At 34.7% G+C, this 24,497-nt stretch overlaps 1 protein-coding gene across 5 annotated transcripts; it reads left to right on the forward strand.

Moving 5' to 3' along the window:
* Nucleotides 1–551: 551 nt before the first annotated feature.
* On the forward strand, nucleotides 552–19,612 carry LOC306865903 (SH3 domain-binding protein 2-like). Of its 5 annotated transcripts, none has more exons than XM_079410742.1 (13): nucleotides 552–640; nucleotides 10,991–11,130; nucleotides 12,000–12,102; nucleotides 13,023–13,140; nucleotides 13,240–13,307; nucleotides 13,523–13,605; nucleotides 14,529–14,585; nucleotides 14,881–15,409; nucleotides 16,390–16,498; nucleotides 16,951–17,006; nucleotides 17,813–17,891; nucleotides 18,154–18,213; nucleotides 18,644–19,612. In XM_079410742.1, exons 2-13 carry the CDS (start codon nucleotides 10,995–10,997, stop codon nucleotides 18,797–18,799), a joined length of 1,554 nt encoding a protein of 517 aa, XP_079266868.1. In that variant the 5' UTR covers nucleotides 552–640; nucleotides 10,991–10,994; the 3' UTR covers nucleotides 18,800–19,612. The 5 variants fall into 5 exon arrangements, with proteins under 5 accessions (XP_079266868.1, XP_079266867.1, XP_079266864.1 ...); XM_079410741.1 differs by having other exon boundaries at nucleotides 568–640; nucleotides 16,387–16,498; XM_079410738.1 differs by lacking the exon at nucleotides 552–640 and adding an exon at nucleotides 2,442–2,689 and having other exon boundaries at nucleotides 16,387–16,498.
* Nucleotides 19,613–24,497: the final 4,885 nt, after the last annotated feature.

Below are 24,497 nucleotides of genomic sequence, written 5' to 3' on the forward strand. Positions count from 1 at the left end.
AATATTTCTATAGCTACATTGCAACTAGCATTCATTATTGTACTTATTTGCATAATGAATTGTTGCTGGTCATTTAATTTTCTTGTCTATATTGATATAACTCAAATATGCTGTTGCATTGCTGATTCTCATAATACACAGCATCAAAAGCAGTGCATGTCAGAATGCAGAACTAAAACCCAAGCTGAAAACTTTGTCACTTTTTCTTCAGCTATCTTGCAGTCACTAGCATTCTTTCAGGAAATGCAAAACTAATTGCTCCACGAGAATGATGTAACATATGAGACAAAAATATTTTTGCTTGTAATAGAAACATTGAACAAAGCTAGGCACATAAAGCCTTTAAAAGTAAATTCTCCATTGAACTGAATTGGTAGAATATAGAAGTCTAAGCTGAATATATGTGAAACTTATGCAGTGCAAAGAATCATGCATGCACTCATCCATGCATTAAGATGTTCAGCGGTTGGCATGGCTGATTGAAACCAGCTCTTGATGAGCAACAGAACAAAGGCACAGTTGTAAATGGGAGGATCATAAATAGCATATTCATGTGCAGCAGAGAGGAAGTGGACTTGTGCTCACTACTAACCACTAACATTAAGCACACAAGCTAAACTCCATTAGATAATCTCAATGGGTAAGTCCTTTTATTACTTTGGTGTTTGGTACACCTGGTATTCTCTTAATTGTTGCTTTACAGATTTTGCTTTTGGCTAAAAATACTTGGGTAGATCATAGGGATCCAGAGAGGCGATGTAACGTGTGTGCATCCCTCCGAGCTGATGAAAAAGAGAAGGAACTCGTTTAAGTTTGCATCCTCTTTTAGGGGATTTCTGCTCGTTTTTATTTTTAGAGGATGTTGTAGAAGATACACTTTCCTTTCCTAAATGAAACCAAATCTGGAGGTATCATCATAGTAAGGCTGTAATTGCTATGGTAAATGATTGTAGTTAATCAAATTCTGTCATAATTCGGTGGTTTTGAAGTACGGCTCGGTTGAAGATCATTTGGATGGTGTTGGGTGTCACATATGCAGATATCTCCACATCAAGTGGAGTTAAAGTGGAGACATTGTTGGGTCCTCTTTTCTTTTTTTCTTTTTTTACAATAAATGAATTCATTGTGTTTCTATTTGAAAGATGAAACTTAGATTACGATTCTCGACACAATCTCAACTGCTTTGTTTTTTATTTTGTCACAAAATGTAACTATATTCTATATATAACGTTGGTTATACTTGCAATATATACTAAATAGCAATTGCTTGATTGCTTGTGTCATCGCCAAATGTAACTATATTATTGCCCAACTAAATAAGTCATGAAGAAGTGAAGATATTACAAACATAAACATTTTCTGTAAAGCATCTTTTAAATGAATACATATTGTGAAAATATAGACGTAAATCTGACCAGATTTTGACGAATAACTGAGGCAACTGATTTTGAGTTGTAATTCTCTGTAAAGTCTGATGCAAAAACGTTTGCTTAAGATTATATTACAAATTTGGTCAGCTGTGTGTCATGCTTTTATGTAGTTTGCTCTGTATAACACAGGCAACAGTGTTCATAAAAAGGAAGTAAGAAAAGGCTTTGTTTACCTGTGGGAACACCTATATTTCCCACATCAACAATTTAATTCTTGATATCAAGAATTAGCATTTTAACTGGTGAACATTGAATTGTTGATATCAAAAATAGTCATTGTTACTAGTAGAAATCTAATTCCTGATATCAAGAATTAACATTTTAACTAGTAAAAACTGAATTGTTGATATCAAGAATTCATATCCTGAGAAGGAATAAAAGTCAAAACGGCTTGCCATATCAGGAACATGTCCATATATGACTGTCGGCATTCAAAAAAGCATTTATTTATGATACAAACTTGGTAGTTAGGTGCTTGCTAATTGGTCAAAAAATTTTGGCTGGAGAAATTTGGATTTTGTTGTTCATTTCTGTTGTCAATTGTCAATCTTATTACTTAGAAAATTAATAGGATACATTTGAGTTACAGTTCATGTAGCAGATACCGTTTCAGAGAAGTTACATGTCAAAATTTAGTATTTAAGATTAGGGTTTGTTGTTCAAATCTCTAACCTTAATATGAGCACTACTAATAGTGATACTATCCACTAACGGACGACTGTCTATTCGAAGTTTCACAAAGAACACTTCTGTTTTCAGACTTTGGTAGTCTTTGGTTACGTGAATGTAAATAGGGATCTACAAGCTACGAGAAATTTCTAGGAGTCAACAAATGCTGTTGCAAGCTTGTCAGACTAGCCGCCTCGACTACGTAATTTCATGTTAAAATAGGTGGAAAGTCCCTGCCAGTAAATTCAAGTCCTGAGAACTTTGGCCAATCAGTTTGTCCATACAGCCACCTAAAGGAAGTGACTTCATGACACAGAAAAAGACTACGCCAATGTGGGCCTTGAGAGGAAATGACTTGCACTGTGCATGAGCCTGAGATCACAGGCCGTCTCCGCTTGCCTCTGCTCTATCAGTCGTGCCTGAACCCTTAACAAACTCGTTCAACTTCCGACTGTACGCCAAGCATCAACCAGAGAACATGGTGACAAACACCAACCAGTACGAATGGCTCTTTCTGTGAAAAAAAATCGCTCCTTTGGTCATTTGCAACAGTCGCATGTGAAGATGTGCATCCAAGATTTCTGTAACAAGTAAGTATGCGGGTTTCTTTGTGCTTTTGTAGTCCTCCTAGAAATCCATAATTAGATAGTCTGATGATGGTATTGATTATTTGCTGTTTAAGCTTCTTTTTTGATTTGACGTGCTTCAAATATTAAAATTTCAAAGCTATTGCAAAACAGTTAGTAATTCCCACAAGTTTGAGGATTACTCCAGTTTGTGGACTAGTATTATGCTAGACCAAAAAGTAATTGTGATTGTGATTTCTTGTGGATTTTAAGTACAGTAAAAACGTGGGTAGTTTGTGGTGATGGACTAAAGCGCACCCACATGGTGCCCACAAAATACAGTAGTGCTTATGAGTGTTAACCTATAGTTTGACTCCAGATAAAATGTAAGATGTGGATTGAACGTAAAGAAAACGTCCTTGTGTTTTTTTCATTCATACGTTTTTTTTTGCATGGAAAACCCCGACCATACTCAAGGCCGCAAAATGTACTTTACATTACACCTTTACCGCTAAATTCCTACCTCATGTAAAATGTGTTTACATGACCTTTTGAGTCTGGATGCACATGCATCCGTACACATTAGAATATGGGGGCGCATCCAACTGACTGTGAAACGATGTTGCTATAACTAACCCGTGTGGGCAGATGTTTGAGACGAACGTCATGTGCCATTAATGGAGGCTGTGTTTCATGTGTACCTCATCTCCTGTTTTATTTTAAAGCCTTTCTTCCATTTTTAAGTGACGTGCACATATTAGGAGGCAGGAAATGCAGGAAGGATGTAGATGCAGAGCAAAAATAATAACGACAACTGCTGCCCACAGACTCTTTCTTACCTTTGGTTTGTAACATGCATTAATATAAGAGAACGGCGTCCTCAGTGAGAATACTTTGTGTAAATAGAGATCATTTTGCTTCAAAGATAGGGAACACTAATCACTAATAACTATTAGGATGCATATTACTAACATATTAGCTGTGCATTTGTACTTATAAGGTGCTATATTAATGACTTATTCTGCATTACCATATTCTAAATCCCTTAACCCTACCTTATACCTGAACACTACAACAACTACCTTACTTAATATCAATAAGCAGCAAATTAGGGGTTAATTGAGGGAAAAATAGGAATTTAATAGTGAATATGTGTTCCCTATTCTAAAGTGTTACCAGAATATATACTTTTATATTAGTATTTAATGGGTTTAAGCATATTAATCTTGTATAAACATTTTTTTGTAGCAGCATAAAGTCTGTCCACTATGTGCTTGTTTATTTTTTGCTGTCTATTTAAGGTTAACTGTCATTTAAGGTCACATTTAATGTTGCTCGATGAAATGATGAAATTCCGCCATTTCAACAGAAATTCACACGATCAGGAATTTCGAGGGTGATTTCCCCACACAGATTTCGCAACACGTTCAGAGTGAAATTCATTGCACTGACCAGCAGAAAACTGAACTTTTGAAAGTGACTTCTGTGCACAGCAAAAAATAATAATAATTATATATATATACAGTGCTGCTTGAAAGTTTGTGAACCCCTGAAAGAAACTGAAAATGTGAGTAATTTTAACAACATAAGAGAGATCATACAAAATGCATGTTATTATTATTTAGTACTGTCCTAAGTAAGATATTTTACATTGAAGATGTTTACATTTAGTCCACAAGACAAAAAAAGTTAAACCAAGCACTGCTCTTCAGAAAAATCCTCCAGGTCCTGCAGAATCTACAGTTTTCCAGCATCTTCTGCATATTTGAACCCTTTCCAGGAGTGACTGTATGATTTTGTGATCCATCTTTTCACACTGAGGATGATTGAGGGACTCAAACACAAGTATCAAAAAAGGTTCAAACACTCACTGATGCTCCTGAAGGAAATACGATGCATAAAGAAAACTTTTGAACAGGATGAAAGACGTTCACATTTTTCTTATTTTGTAGAAATATAATTTTTTTCCATTTAGTACTGCCCTTCTGACGCAACAGAAGATACTTGCATGTTTCCCGAAAGACAAATTAAGTACAATTTACCTTGATCTTTAAATTCAAAAAGTTTTCACCCCCCGGCTCTTAATGCATCGTATTTCCTTCAGGAGCATCTTTTATGTAAAATATCTTACTCAGGACAGTACTAAATAAAAAATAACATGCATTTTGTATGATCTCTCTTAAAATTACTCACATTTTCACAGTTTCTGTAAGGGGTTAACAAACTTTCAAGCAGCACTGTATATATACCGAAAAAGACAACCATTATTGGAGTATGTTTTACAAGAAAATACTATTTCAGTCTTTCTACATCAAAATTTTATTTGAATTCAATGTATTACTTGCCATTTCTCTGTAATCGTGAAATTTATTTACTAGCGATTTCTGAGTGAAAATTGTTTCTACATTAAATTTGATCAGTGTTGGCTCTGTGCTTCATACATCACTATAATATTAACACTAGACCTTTTTACCCATGAGGTGACCTTACAGGAAGAGACTGTTTGATTGACATGTTCAATGACCGACAAGAGTTTGTTTTGTTTGATGTATCATTTAGGATGGCTAAAAGTAAAATTATTGATGTTACCAAAAAAGACCGGCATGGAAAATTACTCTGACCCGGCCATCTGTTCAGAAATCACCAGAAAGAATTAGCGGACGAGTACCAGATATAGGGGAATGTACAGACACATATAAATGTACTTTCTGTACTGCTAATATTTCATGCCACTAATCTGACAAATCCTAAATAGTTCATCCTCAGAACCCACATATGGTTAACCATACAATATGTGGACTAGGTGTTTTAATGTGACACTCAGCTGTGCTAATAATATTTAAAGCCTTTTACAGGGGATTTACACACTGACTAAAGACTAGACAACTATTAGCTGTCACAACTTTGCTTGACTAAGAAATTTCAAGTGAAACACCAGTTTAAGTGAAGATATTTGTGCCAATGTGCTTCGCTAACTCTGGTGTAAGATTTACTATAAAATCAAATTGACATTCATTTATCGCTTTGTCTGGTTGCTAGATAATATATTTTATCCAGTCAGCTTAAAGTGACTATCAAGGTCTCAGTTCCTGTACTTTGCCTAGTAAGTCAGTGTTACAGACACCTCTCCTCCGTTATATCACCTGATCGTGTGCTAACAAGACGCAGTATATTATTACACTCACCCACACCTTAAGAGCAGACTGAATTCTGGTCATTGTGGATGGAAACCTTGTTCAAATTTCTCAAGCAATAAACCGTCTTGTGTGGAAAGTCTGACACGCCACTGAGGTACAATATATCATTGTTTTCATATAGAGGAAGTGTATACTTTTCACTTTGCAGATTCCTGGTCTTATTGTGAATGGTGCTATTCCAAAGAAAAATAATTTTACTCATAATTAAATCAAATTGTAATAACTTGCACTGCCAAAGAAAGAACTTTACATTTCTTACATTTCTACGAGATCTTTACGATGTAATCATAATAATGTGGGTGGGGAAAATAGCCAAATATGTTTCAGTTCCCTTCTTCTTGTGGACTGGCTGACTTGAACTCTCGTGCTTTCAAGAAGGGGGAACATTAGAGTGAATTCGTGAATTCCTCCAAGACGACCATATTTACTTCTTCCATAATTTCTCACATTTCTGATTGTATACACGTTATTCTACACACACAAGAAAAATGGCTAAATTGTTATCAATTATTACATTCGCTGGAGCAGAGTGGCTCCATTCCGGTACATTAAGCCCACTTTTCATGATCCATTTAATTCCCGAAGGATAATTCAGTTCTGTACTAAATTGTACCCTCTGAAATGCCTCAGGTTTTAAAAATAAAACATAAACTGTGTTTGATCTCTTAGCACTTCATGCTTATCAACACATGAAGTTGCGTTTCTAGGATCAGGAAGTTGTTTGAACAAGGCTAAAATCTTTGCCACCCCACCCTGTTTTTTCTTTCGACCCTGTTTCTATAGAGCATGGCCAGCCTGTGTCTGATTGCCGTCTGTGTTTATGTTCTTGAGATTTAAGATTAATATTTCATAGCTTAGAGTAACCCATGTGTTTGTTTGCAGTAGCAGGGCGTCACTGGGTCATTCTGAGTAATTCTTGAATACTTGACTAGATTTTACAATCCTTATTGTAATGTAATTATATAAGTAATGAGTAATATTAATTAAAAACATGTAGGGTTTGGATTAGGGTTAGCTGAATGTAAATTGGCATAAATACTATAGTAATGTAATAAACATGTAAAAAGGACATTGTAAAAAAAAAAGGGTTACATTTTATTTTAAGGTGTCCTTGTTACAGTGTAATTATACATTTAAATACTGAGTAATATTAATTAACTACATGTACTTATTATATGGTTAGGGTTATGATTAGGGTTTGGTTTAGGGTTACTTGCATGTAATTATGCATAATTAATTATTATTATAATAGTAACATGTAGCACGTGTAACAAAGACACAAAATAGTGTTACCAAAAAGTTTTGTTTTTTTTAAATGTTTAGTTGGAAATGCATGGAATTTACTACAGGGACATGTATAATGTAAACAAAATAGTAAATATAATGTAGTGGTTAATTTGTTGAGAAAAGATTTAAATATAAACTCATTTTACATGTTTTAATATCTACAGTAGTCAACATTTGAAGTGGATGAAAAAAAGTTCATAAGACAAGAACGCATTTTGGTTTTAGGACAACTTTGATGAAAGGTTTTGATCCACTTCAAATGTTGATTAGTGTAATTCAAACTTACTTTTATATTGCTTGGAGCATGTAAGAAATGTCTTAAATTGTTGAGGTTTAAAAAAAGCACTGAAACACCACATATTATAAATATATTTGAAAACCTTTATATTTGATTTGAAAAGCAATTTATATTTGAAAACCTTTGTTTGCTTAATAATGACATTTTTAGAGGCATTACATTAAATTTTTTTTTTTTTTTTTTTTTAATAGTGGTGAAGATGTTGAAGAAGCATATGTTGTGTATGCCAGATTTTATAAGCATTATATTTACATTTTGTTGAAAATGTTTGGATTTTTCTCAAGTTCAAACAGTAATAGTGATGACTTCTAAGACTTCAAACAGTCTGAAAAGAAAAGAAACCCAATTATACTCGGTTGCACAAGTGTCAACAAAACACACGTCTCTATCTTGTGTTAAATGACACTTGATGTCAATCATGGTTGGAAACATTGAGCAACAGAGATGAACAGAAAGTCTGCTGGTAGAGTTCTCATGCCGACTCTTTTTAACCTCATTACAGCAACACCAAAACCTCAAGAGAAAGAAGAACTTCTATAAGACAGCATGTCACTGCCAGAAACAAGCTTCAATGGAATTAAAATACTGTTGCTGGTCTTTTCATTTCTATTGAAGTGAAGTCTGTAAGAAGGTCAAGAGCATTTTGCTGACAGTGCCACACTAAACTTCTACTTAACTCCTAAAAATAGCGTCCCTTTGCCACAAGCACGCTCCTGGACCATAATTCTTTGGTTGGATATTATAATGTCATGATGAGACGCACTACGCTACCATTACACTTCTCATTTAGATCACGATTGTCCCATGGGATTCTAATCTCCCCGCTCCACCCAGTGTTAGATGGACTTTCCTCCGTTCCCGTCTGTATCTACTGACTGGCACTCAGACGTCCAGTATTACGGATAAGCAATAGCAAATTCCACTCTGCGCTCCACAGCCCAGGAGGAGCTCGAAATTTCCCAAGGAAGGGTAGGGTTTCCTGTCCTTTCTTTGTCCTGGTCACATTCAAGGTTTTAGCTGGAGGTTTGGGGATAGCTGTGAATTCTGTGGTGAGCCGAGCATGTCCTCAAACTCTTGATGGTCTCTGGTTTCTTCTGGCAGTATGTTGAGAGAGAGTAAAGCAGTGCAGAGCATCAGAAGATGTGTCAGCAGACGGTAAGCGTGTGGGATCATGGGACGCGTGGGTTGGTGTTTGTTTGGAGAACTTTGTTTGGAGTTGGGTGTTTAAGTGATTAATTATGTGGTGTTCGTGATCACAAAATACTCTCATGTTGTCATATTCCTGGGAATTCGCTTGATAATACTAACATGCTACATGGAAATGGAGGATGTGTAGCAGGAATTTTGTTTTGGTTCCTGTAATTGTTAATGCTTTTGGATGGCTGTTGTGTTTTTTCATTGTTTATGATTGTCTCATCTCTGTGTTTTGACTGGGTTTGCTCACTTTGATAAAAGAATGTATTTTAATTTGTTTGGTTGGTGATTTGTTATGTCTGGTTCCAGTATTATCTGTTTAGATGTTGAAGGTTTTCGTTTATCGCTTAGTTTTGCACTGTGGTTCTCAAACTTTTGACTCCAAGGCCCCACGACGCCCACAAGTCCTCTTGACTTTTCCTGTCGTTCATGATTTCAAGGAGCAGTTTTTAAAAAATTATTTAATTCACAATTTCTACCCAATTAAATATTTTAAAGCTGGTCATAATCAGAAAAAAAGAGTACACAAAATGTATAAAAATTCACATGGACTTGTGAAATGTCATGACTTTTCGAGGTCAATAGAAATACTTTTAAACACTTTTAAAACTAGGCATCTTCATATATCCAGGTTTTCCAACCATGGTTTTTTTAAAGAAACTGTTTTTGAACAAGTGAATTAAAATAGGCTTATTTTTTAGGAAATTTCTCAACTTTTTGTTGTATAAACTTAAAACAAGAAGTTGAGAAAACTCAAAAATCTGCTGAAGCTAGTTGCCTTAAACTTTTAAGTTTGCCCAACTTTTTTTTTTTACAGTGTTGGAGGTTTGCTGAGCCCCCCCCCAGATTCCTAGGTGGGAACCAGTTTAGCACCAGTATTTATTTATTTATTTTGTTTTTAAAATTTCATGTAATATTATTTCCATCAATATATCCAGACATATGGAAATGGTGTTATTTTCAACGTTAGCTCTTCATTGCTCCAGTGATGGATCATTTTTGTAGGCTAAGCAGGAAGATATCATGACCCTGATTCCCTCGACAAAAAAATTTAATGTTGAAGCCTAAATACGATTGCCAAAAGTAAAAAGTTAAGCGTAGGTTATAAATGAACTGGTTGCATGACTTCAAACCATCACTTAACTTCCCAGAACTCTTTCAGTTAGAATAGTTTTAAGAGCCTGATTTAAAACACGAGGATGTGAAAGTGATGAGTCAGTAAATGAGTTCATCTGTTCAGCTTGATGGCATTTAATGTCCTGACAACATAGTGACATTTAGACACAACCTCCTTTTTCATGATAACTAAAAGCTTTTTAAAAAATCACAAGGGGGTATCACTTACTCAATTTACGTTATGAAATAAGGTCTGTGGTGGACAAAAGCTCAAGATATTTTCACATTTTATTCTAAGCATTTGACTAAAAACACTTTCAAAAAACTCACTGACTTCAGGACGATGGAGCCGGAAATGATCAAAAAGCAGTACGTTGCACATAACTTGCAGAGGGACATTGTTCTGGCTTATTACATCAGTACATCAGAAGTGCTCTTCTGCACAAATGAATCTGATGGTTTGAGGTTTACCCATGGTTGTCCATGAACGTCATCTTAGAATGAATCTGATTAACTTCACCAAGATCTCTGATTGAAAGAAATTTCAAAAAAAGCTTCTCTGCATATCTGCCACCATTGTACCCCGACCTTCTTTTCTTTACATAGTTGTAGGTTTACCATTGAATTGGAAGAAGACGAGATTGCATTTTTATACTTTTTTTAATGTATTGGCTCAACAGCTCTTTCTAATGAAATTTTAAATAAAAAATCCTCTATAATGTAGGCCTACCTTTCAGTAGAGATGCCCAACAGTACAAAGGGATGTTAATAACAGGTCTACAAACTTAAAAAGTAAAGTTCAATAAGATTTGATTTTGAAAGTTATTATGGCATATATGGTTCCGTGAAGAACCATGGCGACTTTCCATTACACAAAAGGTTCTTTAGAATTTTGAATTTGAATTTGAATAAGAAAAAATGCTCTTTTAAGAACTGTTGACTGAAAGGTTCTTTGGGGAACCAAAAATGGTTCTTCTATGGCATGACTCTTTTGGTAGCTTCTTTTTTAAGAGTGTTGAAAAGTGTTTTATACCAATTCTTCAGTGATGCAATCCGACTATTAGCACAGCTGTGATTTGGCTGTAGGATTAAGATGTTTTACAGCAGGGCTAGTGTGTTGTAGGTGGTTTTTGGGATGTTGCTAAGTGGTTACTAGCGTGTTCTGGGGTAATCCTCGAGTATGAGGCTAACTATCATTGCCAATCAAAAATAATCCTTTATTGTTGCTTACAGAAACATGGCTGCTACGCCGGTCTCCTGGCCCATTCCCATGAGGGCTATCGGAGCTCAGAATCTGCTCACCATGCCAGGAGGAGTCACCACATCTGGATATCTGCACAAGAAAGGGGGCAGCCAGTTCAGCCTGATGAAATGTGAGTGTAGCACGGCTCATTAATATCTATCAGTCAACAAACAAAACATCAAACATACATCAAGGAACAAACATTACTGTCTCTGATTTAAAGGGATAGTTCACCCAACAATTTAAATTCTGTCTTCGTTTACTTTTATGACTTTCTTCTGTGGAACATAAAAGATGATATTTTGAAAAATGTTGTTTGTTCAAACAATGACAGTAAATGGGGGTAAGTGTTGTTTGGACCCCATTGGCTTTCACTGTAAGTGCAAACAATTCCTAAAACAGAAACATTATGTAGATCATTCTTGTTTGTGTACCGTGCAAAACATAAATGCGGGTATGTAATAACATGATGGAGAATAAATAATAACTAGTTTTCATTTAGGGGTGAACTGTCTCTTTAAAGGAATATCCTGGAATTTTGACCATAAACCAGAGGTTCGTCGGTGTATAAAAGTATTACCAACTCACAGGATGGTTTTATACAGCTTTATAAATCAATGTTAACCAGTAGCTAAATAGCTGTTAAGCATAATTCTAGGTTAATGTTGCATGTAATGTTCAGTAAATATTGTGTCATGTTGACTAGCCTGGAATATTCTGTAACAATTTACTATAAGTTTCAGTTTGTTAACATTAGATAATGCATTAGGTGTCATAAATTAGCATTAGAAAATACCACTTTGGTAATAAGGTTACCACTTTATGATAAGGCTGTAGTTGTCGTTGGTTTTGTTGTTATTATGAGTGTACTACTATACAAATACTACTATAAGAAATGAACGCTGAAGTACTACTACAAACAATTTAGCTTTCATTTATGTGCTGAAAGTATTGTGCTGTTTAATGTGGACACATACTGAGTCTCTGTTGATTTCACAGGGCCTCTTCGCTTCATCATAATCCACAAAGGCTGCATCTACTATTTCAAGAGCAGTACTTCTGCAGCACCTCAAGGAGCGTTTTCACTCAATGGCTACAACAGGTTGGTTATTAGTCCTTATTTCCATTTCATATTTCCATCGGTCTTCCTTATAACACTGCATTTGTTCATATGACGCTCTCATGCATCTGTGATCATTCAGGCAGAGAAAGTTTCAGTGGCCCACCTCTCTGTCCTCAGTTTTGCAATCTGTATGTTAAGATACCAGTGGCCATCTCGGCACGATCGCAGGCCACATCCTGTCCACAGCTGTGCATTCTTCATGCAGCCTTTTTTAAGTGCAAGAGTTTCGATTCTGCACCGAACTGGCCTTCATACGTGTTTCCTGTACATGTGAATGCAACAATCGCGTATCTGTCGTATGTTCTGTTTAAGGTCATACTTTCCATGAAGTTAAAGTGGTGGAAAGTGTTTAGATTCCTGCTGTAGTTCTTCCTCAGCACATGGTGAACGTAATTATCGTGCATGACATTTTCCTGCTGTGGTTGGGTAAAAATAGCCCTCTAAATTAATACAGCAGAGCGCAGAGAGTGTTCTCGGATGAGCAAGATATATATGCGGACCTTTAGCCATGTATTTTGACACTGGCGATGCAGGAAAACAGTAGTTTACAGCACATTTAAAAAAATACAGTAAAAACAATACAGTAAAATACAGTAAAAATAGCAATATTTTGAAATATTATTGCAATTAAAATGAACTGTTTTCTATTTGAATATATTTTAAAATGCTATTTATTTCTGTGATGTAAAGAATTTATTTCTGAATTTCCAGCATCATTACTCCAGTCTTCATTGTCACATGATCCTACAGAAATCAGTCTAATATTCTGATTTGCTGCTCAAGAAACATTTATTATTAATATTATCAATGTTAAAAACAGCTGCTTTTTCAGGATTCTTTGATGAATAAAAAGTTCAATAAACATTTAAGTTAATATATTTGTTTTTATTGCTTGGCAGAGTCTTACGGGCAGCAGAGGAAACAACATCTAGCAATGTTTTTCCTTTTAAGATCGTCCACTTCAGTAAGAGACACCGTACGTGGTATTTCTCAGCGGCGAGTGAGGATGAGAGAAGGGTGAGATCATAGGCATATCAGAGAGCATTGCACAACTATGAACTTTTGGGGTTTTTTTATATTTAATTAAAACAAAATGTGTATTTTTATGTCTGACAGATATGGATGCGGTACTTCAGAAAAGAAATCAGCTATTATAACGATAAAAGAGATTTGCTTCTTCCAAGGTAAACTGATGTCCGATGTTTTAAACCACTAATGATGCATGAATAATATTTATATCATTCTTACACAATATGGTTTTTACCTTTAAATTTTAGCATCAATTTTTTAAACGACAGCTGTAACCTCTTCCTCTTTCTTATAATCACTGCTTGTTAATGTAAGATTTTTACTGCGTCTTCTGAGTCACCTTTCTCCCAAATTTCTTGTGTTTTAATAGTGATGATTTAGATTCTGAGAGCCTATATGGGCAGTTAGAGGAGCCGCTGGAAATCAGTCCTATTGAAGAAGATCCTGAAGCAGGTACACAGTGACAGACATGAAGGGGTTCTCTGATTATGCTTTTAACCAGATAACAAAAATATATGTCTATAAAATATTTAAATAAAAGTATATACCATTATTAGTAATACATAAAAAAAATCCTTTAAAAACAAAACATTTTAAAAATATTTCATAGTGCTATTTAAATTAAATAGTTTCATTTTCAACAAATTAAAAAAAAATTATTTATTTAAAAACTTTACTATAAAGTCTTATAGTAAATTATTTAAAAAATTAGTTAACATGAGCTTACAATTAACAATACTTTGATATCATTTATATAATCATTAATGCTATGTTAAATATGTACTAATACATTTAACATTCGTTAATGCACTGTGAACAAACAATGAATATCACAGTATTTTTTAACTTTGTTAATGTTAGTTAATAGAAATACAACCACCGATTGTTAGTTCATATTAGCCGGTTCATTGAAAAATATTAACTTTTGAGTTTAATAATGTATTAGTCAATGCTAAAATTAAAATTGAATAAAAACTTCAATTTTAAAAATTTAAAATAAAATTTAATAAAATTGTTGGGTAGGGTTAACTAATTTTAACAAATGTTTGTAAACTATTACCAGTTAGATTAATAATTGCTGTAAAAAGTTAATGCAACTTCATTTTTCATGATCGTGAAAGATCATGAAATAACTAAAAGATGTCAAATGCATTGTTCATAGTTAGCTAATGTTGCCAAAATGTTACATAATGCATAGGAAAATGATTATGATTATAATTATTATATAGATTATAATAAAATTATATCATTTAAAAATGTTACTAAATATTTGACTCTGTAAATAAATAAATTGCAAAAAATAAATACAATAAAAAATTGTGCATGACTGAATTTATGTGCTTTGTGCATTAATTAACTTATGTATTTTCATTTAGATTATATGACACAAGATGAAGACAGCGATGGAGAGGATATATCACCAGTGTCAGCAGGTAGATTACATTTTTCTGTCATTTCTTCACTCTCAGAAAAAACGGACAAAGCTGTCACAAATCTAAAAGATATGTATTTATACCTTATTTACCCCTAAATGGCACATATTAGCACCTAAAGTGAACGTATTTGAAAAGGTGATCATTTTGAACCCAGTGATAGTTTTGCACCTCTTTTCTGAATGGGCTTAGATTTGTGATTGGCTCATTTCAGTAGCTGTCTTCAGATTCACTGAGACTATTTACCTTAGAGAGTACCCACACGGTGGAATAACTGTTTGATGTGTTTTTCCAGGTCGACCCACGGTTACTCCTCCACCGTATCCTCCACCCCCTGTTCCTGTTCAGCCGAGAGAAAACCACATCACGAAAGGCCCGCCACCTCCACTGCCCCCTCCATTCAAAAAACCATCCTGTACCTCCAAAGGTCCTCCTCCGCCGCTGCCATACGCCCCGCACCTACAGAAACCAGACGTACACCTGTCAAAGAGAGGCCCTGCTGGCCCCATGCCTCCTTTACCCCTGCCAACCAGCATGAAGCCCATGACAGGGCCCTTTTCCACAATGCCTGCTTGGGAAAAGAAGCCGAATTCCTCTCTCATCGGCAGTACAGCAGCTACTCTACCCATCGTTGAGAACCTGCAGAAAGTGATTCTGAACTTGTCGAAGCCGTCCATTTCTGGCCAGCACCTGGGGGTGAAGCCCACACCTGGCCCGCGGCCCGTCTCGCCTCACCTGTCCAGCTCTGTCAGCAACAGGGCGCTCGGCCAGATCCCCAAGCCTCCGTTACCAAGCAAACCGAAACCCAACAGACCCTCCTTCCAGTAAGAGTCTTTCATTCTCGTTACCGACACATATGTCTGGTTTGGTGTTGCACCGCAGAGACTTTTATGGCTGCAAATGTATTAAGGCTGCTGTTTAAAAAAGGGTTAAATATGCTCATGCTCAATCCTGTTATAGAAAAAGAATAACAACTGCGTTCTTTAACTAGAATGACTTTTTACACACATATGTGAGAGCGTTTAACCACACATGTGAGAGTGTCGCAAAACGCCTCAAAGATTAGAATAAAACTTCCTATATTACAAATAAGTGATATAAGTCTTATAATATACAGTGTTTGTGTTTGCATAAAACATTTAAATATTTTAAATCAACATTTTTGTATTATATGCTTTTAAAAACATACATTTTTAAGAAATGTAATGACTCTGAAAATGTCATGTGGTGTAACCGTCAAATAAGAATTAGTTCAAAATGTCATTACACCTTGAATGCATGTGAGTGTACACAACTTAATCATTATTATAACAGTGATTTATGGTTTTAATTGGCTGATTATTTAATTAATATCAATTTTATCTGATATTCTATTCAATATTTTTCAAAGCAACAAGTATTTTTAGGATTCGTAATTCAGATATATTATGTTTGTTTTTTGTTTTGTTTTTTTTTGTTGAGAGGTCTTTTTAATCATCAAATCATATCATATCGATTTCCTTTTTATGTTTTTTTCTTTTTTCCTGCATATATTTGCATGTCGGTCGCACCACATGACTCTTTTTATAATTTTTTTTTTTTAATTAAAAGTATTCATTAATTTAATTAAAATTAAAATTAAATTTATTTATTTATTTATTTGTTTGTTTGTTTGTTTATTCACAATTTATTTATTTATTATTTATTTATAATAAATAAATAAATATAAGAATTAACGTTTGTCAAAGTGATTTTTAGCTTGTTTGGATGTTGGTTAGACTCTGAAGATTATTTATACAAATTGTCTGTGCCTTTTTCTCAGAAGAGCGTCACCGGATGGACAGAGTTTTCGTTCTTCTATTGAAGAAAAGCCTTTAAAAAACCGAGTGCAGGGCAAAATTAAAGAAGACTCAGATGATGAGGACTATGAAAATGTAAGTTTACCCTGTCTTGCTGATATCGCTTGAGTTTATCTCAGGAAAACAGCCATTTAACACACTGATATTGCGGAATTCAAGTCATATTTTTACTTCGATGTTTTACTAGACGTTTCAGGATGTAATGTGTACATCTTATTTCTTGGAGCTTATCGGCTTGTTAAGTTTGAGCGTTTTAAGGAGAGATGTTCAACATCTTTATAAACGTTCCTCTGTCTGTCGAAGCAGAAAACATGAGTCACTTCCTCGGTGACATTTTGAATTAAAATAGATTGTGGATGATTTGACATCATTTCAGAAAACTGTTTTGTTTTGCTGTTGCACCAAGATAACCAAGATAAGTTAAATAACCAAGATAAGTTATTTTTTCAACCATGTGGTCACCCAACCTTTGACCTTGTTTAGTCATAACAATAAAAATGCCTTTTTGTGACGTTTTTTCTCATCAGGTAAATTTGCCTAACTCTGTCTTTGTGGACACAATGGAAACCAGTAATGTTGAAAGGTAAAGGAAAACAATGCTTGTGTTTTATTACTTTTATTTTTATGAACTTTAGTTACTCATAGCAATCAAGGGTTTGATGCATTGATTTCAATAAAACTGAATCCTTTAGAACAGTGCATCCAAACCTTTTTGTTTCTTATCCGAGACAATATTTGAAGGCTTGTACTTGTACAGTATATGAGCATGATAGCTGTATTTTTCTTTGTATTGCTGGCCTCTAGTGGAATGGAGTTGTAATTGCACTGTTTCTTACGGTGGCCGAGAAGTGCAAAACAAATCACGATTCTGAAAACAAAACAACAAATTACAAACGCAAATGCAAATCTAAAAAACTAAATAACAATTCAGAAAACACAACAACAATTCAGACAAACAGAGGTAGGTATAGTTTGAGACAGCGCCATCGCTTTGGGAATAGAGTATTCATGTCTCGTCCAATCAGCGATGAGTACTCTATTTCCAAACCAATGGCGCTTTCGCAAACTATACCTACCTCTTCCGGTTTGTCTGATTTGTCGTTGTGTTTTCTGATTTGTTAATTTGTTTTCTGATTTTTCATTGTGTTTTCTTATTGTTATAATGTTTTCTGAATTGTTGTTGTGTTTTCTGAATTGTTATTTAGTTTTTTAGATTTGCATTTGCATTTGTAATTTGTTGTTTTGTTTTCAGAATCGTGATTTGTTTTGCACTTCTCGGCCACCGTAGTTTTTGCTTGAAGAGGCAGATTTCGATAACCAGAGCCACTCATCTAGTTCATGTCACTGTGTTCCATCACATTGTTAACTGTCTTCACTTATTGATTACAGATTATTTAAGGATACATACACCTACCCACTGAACGGTCTGTACTGCATCCGCAAATCAGGAACAGGAAAAACATCACAGGTACAACTCAGACTCAGTATGCATACATAGGGTTAATAAATATAGAATGGCAATAAAACTTGTATTCATTTAAAAATGTTGTTAAATATATATATATAGATAGATAGATAGATAGATAGATAGATAGATAGATGTATATGTGTGTGTGTGTGTGTGTGTGTGTGTGTGTGTGTGTGTGTGTGTTTTGTTGTTGTTGCTGTTTTTTGCAAATGTATCTGTGTATGTTTATACATGTTTGCACTTTCTTCCCTGTTTGACACAGGTGCTGGTTGTTTGGGACTCGGGGATAAACAAAGCCAGAAATTATAGGCTCTTTGAGGAGGTTAGTAGCTATTTTGCATGGACACTAAATCTACAGTAGAAGTTTTTACCAAGGCAAGATTTGGCGGGGTGGTGATGGCGCAGTGGATAAGACACATGCCTTTGGTGTGAGAGACCCGGGTTCGAGTCCACTGTGAGACACCAATGTGTCCCTGAGCAAGACACTTAACCCCTAGTTGCTCCAGAGGCGTGCGACCTCTGACATATATAGCAATTGTAAGTCGCTTTGGATAAAAGCGTCAGATAAATGTAAATGTAAGATTTGTTCTTACTAAGAAATTTGAGTCTAACCAATAGTAGGCTATTTTAAATTTGGCTCATAACTTGCACTGTAAATGCTACCAAATATTGAGGAAATGCTACAGTAGCACCTTTATTTGTCAGTCCAGATCAAACTCATGTATTTTACCCTCTCTTTTTTACATTTACAGGAGCAGCGGGTGTATCTGGAGGCAGACCAGACATTCCCCTCTTTATCTGCCCTGATTGAACATTATTACATCAACCCATTGCCCAGCAGTAACAACTCAATGCCCAACTACTCCTTCTGCTTACATCTACCGTTCGGCTATGACCCACCCAGGTGACATCGGCCCCCCGTCCCATGCTGAAACACCCACCCGCTCACTGCTCAGCCGATGCCAGTCCTGGACCAGACTTCTGATGACAGCGCCACCTGCTGGAGAACGCCACCCATCACACCCGAGCGCCCAGTCGACTGGATGCCTTCACTAGTTTGATAAACTGTGAATATCAATGGATAATTAATCCAATGAACTGTGTTCATTTAAGTCCAGTGTTTAGAAGGGAGTCTTGCTATTAAAATGACAAAAATCCAGTGAATGAAACAGTGTCAAATAGCAAATGTGCACTTTAGTACTGTCCTGCCTATATTAGTATACTGAAGCTTCTTCTGGCTAAGAACTCACTGATTGGCATGTAATGTGATTAATCACTGTATGCATTGTTTATTGGTGTGGTTATCTGAGATATAGTAAAATATCTATTTCAATTGCTATTAAGTGCCTTAAACAAAACTTTCAAAGATTTGATGCCACTAAACTTGAAAACCTTTTTTAAAAATCCAGTGATCATTTCATCCTCAAAGATGAAATGGTGTATGGTATGGTGCCTTCTTAACAGAGACTGTGTGAATCCTATGAAAGCTGTCAAGAATATTAAAAGAAAAAAATAGAAGTTGTTTGTTGGAAAATGAAGTTTATTTTTAGGACCATTAGGATTTGTGTTACTGTGTTATTATTGCATTTTGCATCATGACACATTTGTGTAATGCAGTATTGTAATTTTTGTTTTTAAATATTATTTAAATTCTGAAATATTTGGTAGTATTCTTGCTGCCTTTTATTTAAGCAGATAGAAAATAATAGTAAAAATAAAAAAAATTAAGTAAAAAAAAATAAAAAAAAATAAGTAGTGATGTAAAGAAAGCCCATTTATATATATATATATATATATATATATATATATATTAACCAATATTTTTTATTACTAAAGTAGTGAGAATTGAGGAAATTAAGTTTTTATGCACCATATTTTTGGTCGATTTTTGGGAAATGCTTTGAGATTCACCTGACTTTATGAAAGTATGTTAAACGTCAGTTTATGTCACAATGTTTGATGTCAGTCAGCTGCTGCACATGATCCAGTGTGATGGATTTGAATGTCACACAGGAGCCACAGACACTGCTATTCAATGCTTCTTCACTGGAAAATAACTCCCAATGTATATTCTCATGGTTGTTGAATTCCAACATAAGAACGCCTGAATGTTATTGCGATATTTCATACTGTAAGTATTACTTTATTGTACAAATGTTGTATTATATTGTACATTATTATTAAGTCATTTAATAACTGGATGTCATTGTTATGTTTATACACTGTACACTGTTGTGAGGTGAATTATACACACTTGAAAGAAATTACTTTTTAAGAAATTAAAAAGACCAGATCTTATTTATATATAAATATCCATAAGAATAGTGACAACACAATATGAAATTCTTCTTGACTTTTTCTTAATAAAATGATTCAACCTCAAATCAGTATTCAGTATACATGGTTATTTGGTAAGTATATGTATAAATGATCCTAAAATTAAATTGAATACTTTCAGAATTTAAAAAAAGCAGTGAGTGATGAACAAACTAATTTTACTGTGATTTATTGTTTCTGTGGCGCACAGCACTGGACCTGTGGCAAATATAATGCTTGAAAATGAAGACAGAACTCTAAATGGCTTCATACTAAGCTAACCTGTTGAATAATTCATGTGAAACCAAACTGAGCAATGCATTAAAGGCTCATAAAGGCTTATTTTACAAATTACATAATGATTTCAGTGTCCCAAGCCAATATGTTAACTGTACTATTTTAAGTCCACAGTTATGTAAGTAATTATTTATTAAGTCTTAGATATTCACTGTGCATCCAGAAAGCCCTTTTAAAATCGACACGGTCGACTTACAGAGATATGCAACAGCGTGACCATATTAAAGTGAGGCTGTTAAATAAATGATTGTAATGGAAGATGATTAAAATTTAGCGTGATACTTTTTCTTAAGCAAATGGAAACTGAACTGTAATAACAGGACTTCCTGCACAGAGCCTAAAAGGGAAGCCGAAAAAAAAAACATTTTGTAAGCAGCACTGTTTTCAGCATTGATAATAATAATAAATATTTCTTTCAGCAGCAAATCAGTTCTGAAGAATCATGTGACACTGAAGACTGGAGTAAAGATGCTGAAAATACAGCTTTGATCACAGGAATAAATTACATTTTAAAATATATTTACACACAAAACAGTTCATTTAACTTCATTAATATTTGCAAAATTACTGTTTTTACTGTTTTTTAATCAAATAAATGTAACCTTGGTGAGCACAACAGACTTATTTCAAAAAAATCTTAATTCCTAGCTTTTAACCATTTTCAAAGAAAACATTTTTAGGACAAACTGACTTTTCAGAATAATACAAGAGATCAAAATAAGTTATTTTAAAACCGCTTTCTTTACAAATACTGATGATATCCTTAGCATGCACCACTAATCTAATCATAAAGTTATCACCACGTCTGATAAAGATAAATAGGATATTAATCTATCCATATTTCTCAAAGCGTTAATCAGATGTGAGGAGGTGAAGATGTAGCCAGAACAAATGAGAAGAGAAGACTCTAAAATGTCAGGATTGATGATTAATGAACAGGGTAAATATAGTGCTTGCACACGGATCTGTCTGGCTTCTGCGGGGAACATTGATTTGCTCTGAATAAGGATCAATATGCATGAAAGGTTCCAGTGTAAGTTCTGATCTGGGAACAGAAGCCCTGCTGTTCATGTAATCCTGTTTTCAGAAAGAAAAACCACCTTGATCTTTGATCAGTACTCTTCTCCTCAGATGTTTGATGCAATGTCCCTCATGTCTTGATCAAAGTGACCATATCCAGCAGAGTCAAATGAAGCAGAATATTGCATAATTTATTAGTACTTTAAGGAATTCAGAATGAACCCAGTGGACTGATCCAAAAATTCAGCTGATCCGTCAAAATTGGTCAAAGGAACAGAAATATCATGCAAAAAGATTATTTAAAAAAATGCATAACATAAATCATTCCCTAAATATTGGAAGATTTATGCTATTTTAATTTCCATTCAGCCCTGGTTAGGCTATATATATATATATATATATATATATACAGTGCCCTCCAAAAGTATTGGAACAGTAAAGACAAAATTGCTCTGTTGGCTGTGGAGTCAAGACATTTGCAAATATGATTAAAAGATGAATATGAGACAAAACTACAGAATGTCACATTTTATTATTGGATGATTCAACACATAGATGTTTTACCAGCTAAGAAGTTCAGCACTTTCAGAGTTTCATCCCAGGTCTTTCTAAGTGATCAGCTGTGTCCTGTTGCATTAATTCTTCAGATATTAAAAGCAGGGAATGTGTCGTATCATTTATATCCATTACTTCTGTATTCTGAATCTTGCATTCGACGATGACACACACAAACCAGGATGAAGATGAGGGAGCTGACTTTGAGAGAAAAGCAAGCAATTTGGATGCTAAAAGAAAAGAGGAAGTCAGTTGGAGCTTGGGCATGGAGAAATCAAGAGTTTGGAAACCACCAGCGACACCAACAACGACCTGATCGGCTGAGAAAACAACAGTTGTTGATGACAGACAAATCATAAAAGCTGTGAAAATGAACCCTAAAAGACGTGTCTGTAAAATCACCAACAACTTCCAGAAAGCTGGGGTGATGCTCTGACAATTTACTGTCCTCAGGAGACTTTGACACAGAATTACAGATGCTACACAGCAAGATGCAAACCAGCACCAAAAATAGAAAGGCAAGATTCGAGTTTGCTAAAAAAAGCACAAAGGTGAGCCAGAAGAGTTTTGGAACTGTGTTTATGGATCGATTAGACAAAGATGAACCTTTATCTAAGTGATGGGAAAGCAAAAATGTGGACAAAAAAAAGGAACTGCAATGATCCCAAGCACACAGCCTCATCTGTAAAGCATGGTGGAGGTGGTGTCATGGCATGGGCATGCATGGCTGTCTCTGGAACAGGCCCTCTCAACTTTACTGATGACTTAATGTATGATGACAGTAGCAGAATGAATTTGGAAGGGTACAAAACCATCGTGCCTACCAATATTCAAGAAAATGCCACCAGATTCATTGGGAAGTGCTTCATATTGCATCAGGACAATGACCCAAAACACCCTGCCAGTTCAGTCAAGGAATTTATAAGGGCAAAGAAATGGAAAGTCTTAGATTGCCCAAGTTAATCTCCAGATTTAAATCCGATTGAACATGAATTTCACCAGCTGAAGAGGAGAGTAAAGGCAGAAACTCCCCAAAACAAGCAACAATTGGGATTGGCTGCATTAAAGGCTGGGAAAAGTATTTCAAAGATGAGACCAAGAGTCTGGTGATGTCTATGGGTCACAGACTCACTGCTGTGATTGCGTGCAAGGGATCTGCAACTAAATAATAGCTTTTATATCTGTCTTATGTTCAACTGTCCCAATACTTATGCTCACATCAATGAGTGGGATGGACTCTAAAAGTGCTGTTCTTTTTATTTGGTAAAACATGTATGTGTTGAAACGGCTAATAATAAAATGCGACATTCTGTAGTTTTGTCTCATAATCATCTTTTAATCATATTTGCAAATGTCTTGACTCCACATCCAACAGAGCAATTTTGTCTTTACTGTTCCAATACTTAAGGAGGGAACTGTCTATATATATATATTAGTGCTGTCAAACGATTAATCGCATCCAAAATAAAAAATTTTGTTTACATAATATATGTGTGTATACTGTGCACATTTATTATGTATATATAAAGACACACATACAGCATATATTTTGAAAATATTTACATGCATTTAGGTGTACATATTCATATTATATCATATATATATATATATATATATATTTAATATATAAACATAAAAAACATTCTTAAATACATAGGCCTACATGCACGTATGTGTGTATTTATATATACATAATAAATATAGACAGTACACACACATATATTAAAACAAAAACTTTTATTTTGGATGCGATTAATCGTTTGACAGCACTAATATATATATATATATATATATATATATATATATATATATATATAGTATAGAAATTGATATATAAATATAAAATAAATAAACACTTCAAAAGAAATTTGAAAGATTTTTTTGTTAACAATTTAAATATTTCTACTGTCGCTTTTGATCAGTGTAATGCATCCTGCACTGCATAAAAGTATTAATTTCTTAAAATATATAATTATTTTCAATATATGAGAGTAAATAGTGTGACTACTAGCCGCAAAGTCTTCCTTTATCTGCCATAAAAATTGAGGGAATGTTCCTCGGTTATGTGAAGTGTTCAGATAAAAAGTTAAAACCAAGGCCCAAAACTGTGAACCTGTTTAACTTCTATTCTGTAGTTTTCTGTGTGAGCCGGCAATGTTTTTAATCACATCTCCCATGTCATTATTCAAAAGCAAGTGAAATGACTTTTGTGCTTTGTTGCTCTTAACCAAATGAAAAACTTACATTTTCTACAATTAGTGAGTGATGTTAAACAGTTTAGTATGGTACTGAAGAAGGTATAGGATTATCCCTCCATAAACAGCCTGAGGAAGATGACTCTAGTTTAGGTTTACGGATTTATTTATTCCTCATTTGTCTTCACCAGACGTGTAGGGCAGGTTTAGTGGAAGATGTGGT

Source organism: Barbus barbus, assembly GCF_936440315.1.
Source record: "Barbus barbus genome assembly, chromosome: 47".
Classification (NCBI taxonomy): domain Eukaryota; kingdom Metazoa; phylum Chordata; class Actinopteri; order Cypriniformes; family Cyprinidae; genus Barbus; species Barbus barbus.